Source organism: Pteropus vampyrus, unplaced genomic scaffold, assembly GCF_000151845.1.
Source record: "Pteropus vampyrus isolate Shadow unplaced genomic scaffold, Pvam_2.0 Scaffold189, whole genome shotgun sequence".
In the NCBI taxonomy this organism is placed as follows: Eukaryota; Metazoa; Chordata; class Mammalia; order Chiroptera; family Pteropodidae; genus Pteropus; species Pteropus vampyrus.
In genome coordinates this window covers 1,351,840-1,360,727 of record NW_011888970.1, presented here as the reverse complement: position 1 = coordinate 1,360,727, position 8,888 = coordinate 1,351,840, and the positions used below count along the sequence as shown (strand labels likewise).

General features: G+C 64.9%; 1 protein-coding gene across 1 annotated transcript in view; it reads right to left on the bottom strand.

Moving 5' to 3' along the window:
* Positions 1-8,888, bottom strand: part of RIMBP2 (RIMS binding protein 2) — a 44,809-nt gene that overhangs the window by 12,434 nt on the left and 23,487 nt on the right. The window contains exons 8-12 of the mRNA XM_023537407.1: positions 7,530-8,339; positions 5,110-5,261; positions 4,545-4,982; positions 3,050-3,190; positions 2,114-2,272 (exon numbers count right to left, since the gene is read on the bottom strand). Coding sequence (XP_023393175.1) covers positions 2,114-2,272; positions 3,050-3,190; positions 4,545-4,982; positions 5,110-5,261; positions 7,530-8,339 — 1,700 coding nt within the window. The remainder of the gene's footprint in view (positions 1-2,113; positions 2,273-3,049; positions 3,191-4,544; positions 4,983-5,109; positions 5,262-7,529; positions 8,340-8,888) is intronic.

The following is an 8,888-nucleotide window of genomic DNA, read 5'->3' as shown; positions in this document are numbered from 1 at the left end:
CTGAAGCCCGCCGCCCGCTGGCTGCGCCCGGACTCTCGGAGGGCGGCCGCCGCCGGATGCCCGTGTGACGAGGCGTCACAGCAGCCACTGCCCGCTCTCGTCATCGTCCTAGCGCTTCCCCGAGACCGTTCTCGCCCACGTTGTTCGGTATCACCTGTCGCCCTGGCTAAACTGTGTGCGAAACCCGGCCTCGTCGCTCCCGCGCGTCCTCACTTTGGGACCCGCACCCGCTCACCGCTGGGGCCTGTGCGACCCTCCGCCAGGTCCTGGACTTCACAGCCCGAGTGGAGAGCCAGGTCCCCGCTCTCTCGGGCCTCCAGGGCCTGGCAGAGCTGGCACTGCCAGGAGCCACCTGCTGCGCATGGGGGGGGGGATGTGGTGGCGTGCCAGAGCGTCCCCGCCCACGCCACTGCCTCTGCCACAGCCACTCCTGTGACCTCGTGGGAGGGTCCCCGCTCTGGGGCCGCCCATCCGCCAGGCCCCGCCTGACCCCCCACAGGCCTGTGGGCTCCTTGATCAGGACCCAGGCAGGTGCGCCTGATGCAGGTCTGCCAGGTGACAACGTGAATGAGCTGTGCACTCGGCCGGCTGGGGACATCCCTCATTTGCTAAGGGGACTATCAGGGCCAAGCAGTGCAGGGGAAAAGCAGCTAGTGGCCGGGTGGGGGCAGGGGCCTGTGGGGCGCTTCCCAGGGCCAGGCAAGGAACTGCAGAGCGCCAGGGCCATCCCGGCGGGAATGGGCGGCAGCCCCCGGCCACCACGCAGGAGAGTAAGCCCTGTGGGCCAGATCCCTAGCCTGTCTCGGAATTTCTGGAGAAGCTGCAAGTCCAGATCAGCTGGTGAGATCTCCAGTTTTTAAGTGTAGGAACACTATGGACAAGCTGAAGTGAGCCTGTGGCTGTCACTGGCCCCCTTCCTGCCAGCTGTTCTCCAGGGAGCAGAGCTGCCTGTGCGTGTGGGACAAGGCCACGGCACTCTAGGATGACCTTGCCTGCCCTCTGGGTCTCCTTCCCGGGAGATAAGGTACCATTTCTTTGCTCAACAATTCCCAGGAAGAACCGGCCTCCTCCGTGGAAAGATGACTCTGTGGAGAGTGGGGGCAGGAACCTGCCACCCCGGACCAGCCGTGAGCCCTGGCGAGCCTGGGGGGACCCGAGCAGACCCCGCAGGGCAGCCTGGGGCCCTCCCTCAAGAAGGCCACTGTGGACTCCACTGCACGTGACGCTAGGAGCTGGCGGGGGTGGGCGGGAGCCAGTGGGGTCGCGTAGGGACCGGGGGTTTGGGGGCGGGGCCTTAGCAGGGTCCGGCACTCGGTCTTCCTGCGCAAGGGGGCGCCAGGCTAGAAGCCACATTTGGACGCCGCCTTCTCTCCGCCATTCAAAAGGCACGACTGAGGCCGCAGGGCTGGCGCTCCGCCCCCACTGCAAGCCTCAAGCCCCTGCGAGCTGCCCGGCCTGTCTGTCCCCTCTAAGGCTGGGGGGTGAGGACCACATCCCGCCTGTCCCCCTGGCCAGGTGCAGTGCCTGGCACGCAGCTCGCACTGCCTGGCGCAGCGTGTAAGAGCCCAGAGCAGCCAGCCAGCGCGGCGATGGGACAGCCCCTGGCAAGGACAGGGCGCACGCGCCGCGGGCCAAGCTCTCACCGGCTCAGCTTCCGGAACGTGCCTTCCCATCAGACCTTTCGCTGACTGCCAGCGGTGGACACGGAGGGTGCGGGGCTCCCACGGGAAGTGTCTCAGGAAGGGCTTACATGTGGGACCCCCGATGCCAGGGTGGCCGTCCCCCATGCCTCGCCTGTCCCTCCCCCGCCTCGGGCTGAGCCCTGCTCTCCTGGGTGAGCACTTAAGGCTAGGTGTGGGGTCTTCACTGTCTGGCTCTTCCCTACTCAGTCCCTGCTGGGCGCCCCTAAGAGGCCCCCCTAAACTCTACCCAGGCTTTTTGGGGACGAGGAGGGACCAGCAGGACAGGAAATTCTTGGATGCAACCTCAGCGATGAGAAAGAAGCCAATCTTATCCGTGAGCTTCTAGGGGCAGGGCGAGACCCCCTGAGCTGGCCCCGCAGCCCCAGCAAAGGGACAGGGTGACGGAGGGAGCCAGCGTCCCGGCCACTGACCTTGAGAGCGCTGTGGGACGTGCCGCTGGGCCGCCGCCTGCCCCCATCCTCCAGCTGCATCTCCGAGCACAGCTCTTCCTCGTCCTCCTCCATGATGTCCGAGAGGTCGGACCCCCGGCTGCTCTCCGTGTGGTACTCCTCACCATGGCAACAGTGCGGCTGGGAGCAGGCAGAGGGGACACAGTGGGCATCGCCCGACGCGTGCGCCCCCCGCGAGGCTCTGCTTGCGGCCCCCCCACCCCCCGCAAGATGCGCCCGTGCGTGAGTGCCACTCGCTGCGATGCGAGGACACAGGGCGTCACCGTCCACACACTCGTGAGCTGGGCGGGAGAGGGAGGACCAACTGGCAACAGGCGCAGAGCCTGGGCTGCAGGCAGGGGAGCCAGTCCGGGGCTGGGGAACACGCTTTCCCAGGCGCTGTCGGCCCCTCTGCCTTGGTGACAAGACAAGGGCTCAGCCAGAGGCGATGCACTCAGGTGGCCGTGGCTCAGGGGACAGTGCGCACATGAGACCTAGGTCGTGCAGTAGAGTGGTGTATGGGGAAGTGGGTGTCTGTGCCCCTCACCAGCGTTTAAGAGCTTAAAGGACACCACATGCTCTGACATGCACGCACACTGGGCCGGGGCGGGGCTGGGACCCTGGAGGCTGGGCTTGCTCCGTGCCCAGGTAGGTGGCTGGTGCCAGGTGGAGACTGTGCTACGGGGAAGAGGCTGGGGCAGTGTGACAGGGTCACCGGAGAAGCCGCCTTTAAAACGCAGACTACACTTTTGAAACTGTCCCCAAATGAGGTCACAAATGCACTGGCACCGTCAAGTCTAAACTTCCCAGACTGCGGCTGTCGTCCTGTAGCCCAGCACTCTCCCGTCTTTGTCACGACCTGGGGTCTCTGGACCTCGAGAGGCCTGTGTGAGGCGGTGACAGCCAGGCGCCACTCACCGGCTTGCCGAGCTCCGAGCCTTTCAGAAAGTCGTCCACCGATGCACCCCGCCGCTTGGCGTCTGGGGACTCGTAGCCGTCCTCCTCGTCTGAGTCCGCGTACTGCCCGCCCCTCTCCGCGAACACACTCCTTTTCTCTAGCTTGGAAGGAGGAAGGAAAGGGTGAGCGAGGTGGTTGGGGGGGCCGGGCGGGTGGCGAGGCCTCCTGACCGTGGCTGCATGGGGAGGGGGCGTCCAGGCCCCCACGCCGCCTGGAACTGCCCCTCTCCTTCACCCAACCCTGCAGCCTGGGTCAAGCGGTCCTGGGTCAAGCGGGCCGCGGCGCGGGCTCCTGGGCGGGCTTCCAGGGCTGCCTGGCTGTGACACAGGCGGGTCCTGCCGCCTCCCCACCACGCACAGCGGGACTAATCCTCGACTGTGCTGGGAGCGCCGTGGGCCCGCGGAGGAGCCCGGCTCTGACGGTGCGCACTCAGCATCTTCTGCTTTCTCCCCAGGCCTCCTGAGAGGGCTGCCTGGGAGCTGGTCCTGGGCCCGGTCTCTGCCTCCAGTCCCTCTCTGGGTCCTGTCTGCAGGTCTTAGGGTGCTCGCACCATCCAAAAGGGCTTTGCCAAAAGCTCCAAGCTGCGAGGGTTGGCGGGCCGGGGCTTCTGTGGTGTGGGACCCCAGAGCCCAGGGCGGTGGCCCAGGACACACGTGCACGTCCCGGCCTTTCGGTCAGAGCTCACAGACCAGTATTTAATTGCTTTTTAGGTATTAGTGGCTAATACTGAACAAACTGAGAGGTTCCACATAAAGCCTGGTTTCTGATGTTTCTAGAAGCTGAAGCATCGTCTCCACAGCCCCCTTGCCTCCCAGTGTCCAGATGTGGCCTGCCTCTTGGCTCTGACCTCCCGGGGAGTCCCTGGCACCAGCATTCAGAGAAGGCACTGCCAGGGGTAGCAGCCTGGAGAGGCCCTATAGGCTGTGGGCAGTGCTGGGAGGACCGCCGACTGCCACTGCCCCTCTGCCCAAGACCACGCAGCAGACCTAGGCACCTGGCAGACAGATGCGCCCAGGATGGAAATGTATTTGTGTACTTCTTTTGTATGTGTATTTGTAGGTATGTCTGTCTGTCTGTGTGTGCCATATACAGACACAGATACAGACACACAGACACAGATACATGCACACACACGCGCGTACACACACACACACACACACACACACACACACACACACACAGTGGGGGCTCAGGAGTGAGCAAGGCCAGGAGGCGTGCTCGGTTAGGAATCGGGTCCCCAAGCCAACTTCCAGGAGGTGCCCCTAGATCCCTCGACACAGACCAAACCTGGCCAGTTTTGTTGGTCACGGCCCGTTTTCTAAGCCAGGCCGTTTCCTCTGGTCAGCTGGGGCCACATTGTCCGCAAAGCACAGTTGTGTCCGGGGCCCTTGGGACAGGCTCCGGGCGCCGAAGAAGGCCCCACCCCCGCTGGGCCACGGGCGAGGCCAGCCTTACCCTGCTGCTCTCGGCCACTCTCTCTGCGGCCTTCCGGGCCATGGCCCTGGCGACGGAGGTGGACACCGGGGCGCCCTGCGGCTGCGGGAGGATCCGGCTGGGTGAGGGCGACCGCCTGCCGGGGCCCTGCAGGCTGGGTGGCCCCAGCATGTGCCCGTGGACTGGGACCGGTGCCCGGCTCTGCTCCCAGGCCTCGTCTACCTTCACGTGGGGACCCAGGCGGTCATCTTTGGTATCGGGGACTCCGGCACTTGCTAATGGCTTCGGTGTGGGGGCAGGAGGCACCAGGAGGGCAGGGGGGATGGCAGCGATGGCAGAGTCCACGGACTCGCCCTGCGCAGAGAGGGTCCGCACGGTCACGGCCTTGGCATCCAGGCTCCGGAGCCGCGGGAGCTCCACAGTGGCACTGTCCGCCGTGGGGGCACTGACCTCGGCCACCTGCCACAGAGAGCCTGCTCACAGGTGGTCCCCGCAGCCGGACAGCCCCTCCCCCACGCCCGTGAGTGGGAGGCCACCTCCGACTGCTGCTCGTGGCCGCGACCGGGGCCCTGGACGTCCCGCTCACCCTCTGCCCCTTCGCATACACGCCGTAGCCCGTCACGCTGGCGCCAGAGGACAGCCCAGTGGTGGTCAGCGCGGGCGGCTGCCAGGAGACACGGATGGTTGCTGGGGTGGCTCCAGCCTGGACAGTGACGTCTCGTGGGGGGGCAGGAGGACCTGTGGGACAGATGGCAGAGGACCTTTTAGGGCCTGACCCCGACAGGCGAGTTGTCACCACGCTCAGCTGGTGTCACCTGGAGAAAAGGCAATCCATCAGAGGCACAGACTCCCAGTTATAACAGAAATAAGTCACTGGGCATGACGGACAGTCGATTAGCAGGGTAATCACTCTGTGGTGACAGATGGTCACTGGTCCATGAGGCACATAAATGTTGAAACCTTATGTCGTACACCCAAAACTCACGGGACATTGTAGATCAACTCTGATAAAAACAAAGCATGAGGAAAAGTCACCAGGGCAGGGAGGCGAGTGGGAAAGCAAGTGGCCGGGGCGGCTGCCAGGCGCGCGGAGCTGCTCCTCTACGCCCGGACCGGTCCCCAGTCCGTGCAGCTGGATGGAGCCGCCTGGGCCTGTGTGACTCGGGCCTGGCCGGTCAGCCCCGTGACAGCTTCGTAGCGGCCAGGGGCTCCCAGTCCAGCAGAGCAGACAGGCCCTTCCTTTCTCCAGCCCGCCTCCCGCCTTCCTTCTCCCCCCCGGCTCTCTCGAGTGTGTGAGCCTGGACTGTGTGTCACCCAGCTTGCCACCTCCTGGGAGAGGGGACTGACCGGTGTGGAGAGACAGGGTTCCGAGGGGGCCATGTGACCCCAGGCGGCAGCCCCGCATGCAGACCTGCTGTCAAGCAGCTGGCACAGCCCCGCTGGTGCCGGGCCTGCTCGAGTCGTGCAGACTGGACCTCGCGAGACAAAGTCTCGAGCTGCTAATTCGAGCAACGAGGCGGCAGTGGTCCTGGGGCCGGGGACCTGGTGGCTTCTGGTGACAGTGGGGTGGCTGTGCTGCACTGCACCCCGGGCGGCTCCTTCCCTCCGGGCTGGGGTGGAGCCCCCACACCCTCCTGCTTGGGAGCCCACAGCAGTTCCTTTGGGAAGGGACGAACACTCCGCTTTTCGGGGGGAGGCCGTGAGCGTCACATACTCAGGCTTGCAGAGTTCCCCAAGTGACGCCCCTGGAGGCAGGAGGGTGGCTGCGTCCGGGGGCTTTTCTGTGCCCGCACATTCTCACACTCGTACCCGCACTTCCCACCACGTGAGCTCTGTGGTCTCAGCACGGGCTCATTCTGCAGCTGAACTGAAGGCTCGGGACACCACTCTGCTGCCAAGCGCCGGAGGCCACTAGCCTGTGGCCCGTTTGCAGAGACAGAGGACCATTCCACGCTGCCACCAGGTCCTTACAGCCTCCCTGCGGTTAGGTGGTGCTTAGCGCTGACACGGTGTGACACGTCGGTCACGGCTCCCTCAGTGCCGACGACTCGCAGCCTGGCTCAGCACCGGACAGCTCATTTACACGGGACGCTGCCCTCACCGTCCCCAAGGACGGAAGTCAGGAACTGCCCCAGCCTGGGGTCTCCTCGGCACCGGTTTGTACGCACCCTGAAGCACCAGAGGCCCGGGGTCGGCAGCAGAAGGGGACAGAGTGGCTGCAGCTCTGCCACCTCCAGCCTGCGGTTGACACTGACCCAGAGACAGTGACGGGGAAGGGCTCGGCCATCGGACTCGTCAGCAGGACAGTTCTGGAGGTGGAGGTGGCCGTGGCCGGTAACTGAGCAGCACTGGGATCTGGATAGGTCGGGGGACGGGCAGACGGTCGGTTTGCCCTCGTCACTGTCTCTGCAGTTCCCGGGAGTGTGTGCAGAAGGGACAGGGAGCCATCCCTTTTGTCACGCTGAGGACGGCGAGGAGGTAGGGGGCTCTGTAGTAGAGGCGCCCGGGACCCAGGCAGGGTTACTGGGGAACCGTGTCCCCACGAGAGCCTGCCCATGCGCACGCATGTGTCAACGGGAAGAGGCGGCGTGTGTGCGCTTCGTTCACGGCCCCACAGCTGCGCACGTCTGGAGCGAGCGCCCGGCGACCTGTGACCCTCCGTCCCCGTCCCCGAGGGTCGTCTCGTTCCTCCCACCTTCTGCGGATAAGCCTCCTGCTTGTGCAAGTGCTAAACATTTCCAACACCACGGCCCCGAAACACGACCAGAGCCCTCCCTCCCTCACACACACGAACGCACAGACACGCACACGCACACGCACGTGCGCGCACTCCCCATAGTCCTCGCTCACCGACGCCGATTTAAGGGATTTTCCAGGACGACGCCAGGATATGTTGGCCGTATGCAGCTTCCCTCTGCTCCCTCCCTCCCCCTGCCCATCCCCATGTCACATGCGGAGTGGCTTCCGGTGTTCTCGCCCCGGGGCCCCGCGGAAGCACAGACTCACCTGCAGGCAGCGTGGCGAACTCCACGAAGGCCTCCTTCTTCTCCCTCTGCTCCAGGGGGAGCTGCCAGGGCATCTGGTGGGGCCTGGCCAGCACCTTCACCTTGTAGGCCACGCTGGGCCGCAGATTGAAGAGCGGGAACTTGTACCTGGCGGCCCCGACCACGCCCAGCTCCTCCTCGTTGAGGAAGATCACGTGGCTGTAGTTGCTGTTGGTGGGCAGCCAGGAGAGCTGGGCAGAGGTCTGCGTGACGTTGTCCACCCTCAGCTGCGACGGGGCCACCACCACATCTTTGCCCACCAGCAGGGTGCAGCGCAGCGGGTCCGAGCTTCCCCGGCCCGTGACGCACTGCACGGACACGCGGTAGGTGCCGGCCGCCATGTCGAGCTTCTCGATGAGGGCCTTGGTCCTGCCGGCCAGCGGGAGGCTCAGGCGCGGCTCCTGGCCCACCAGGACGCTGTAGCTGCTCCCGGCGCCCCACCCCGGCGGCAGGGCCGGCGGCTCCCAGCCCACGATGACGCTCCTGGCGAGTTGCTTGATGAGGGTGATCTTCCTAGGGTAAGGCACAGTGTCTTCTCCAACGTCGTCGACGTCCGCGGCCAGCGTCCCCGTGCTGTTGTCGGTGACACCGGAGTCGGGGGGCGTGGGGGAGTGCAGGTCGAGAATGTTCTCCGCCTCCGGGCCGATGCCCGAAAGGTTGATGAGGTTTTGGTCCTGTCCGGTCGCCAGTGTGCCCAGTCGAGACTCGCTGTCCTGGACGAAGTCCACGAAGTTGGAGGGCACGAGCCCCCGCTGCCCATCCAGCAGTTCGCCTGTCGGGGGCGAGGACAGAGTCACCACCACATGGGGGCCCCGTGGACCCGCAGGAGACTCAGCACGCCTCCCTGGGGGGGCCACGGGGAAGTGACAGCTTCACAGTGGGGTGCCTCAGCTCTGTGCAGGAACCCTCTCGTCACCTCCTCAGGCCCCGGCCCGCAACCAACAGCCACCGCTGCCCTGTGCTGAAGCCCACCGTCGGCCGGTCTGCTTCCTCTGTAGTGCCTGTCACAGCCGGAACCACTGAGTCCACTTAACCTGCGTCCACATGCTGACCCCCTCGCCTGAGTGGGACAGCGCTCTGTAAGGGCAGGACCTGTGCTGATCACCACGACTGAGCAGCCAAGAGCGACTCCAGGCCATCGGTGTTTGTTAGGAGGGTGAACACACATGTAGAGTATGTGGGTTTTGGAAGCTAATATATATCTTACTCTTATTTTTGATCGAGTGATTGTACACGTAGGAACTAAAGGCAACTTTATCCGCCTTGCAAAGCGCTGTGTGCATCTCACTGAAATTCCCAGTGTGTCCAGTTGGTGACAATC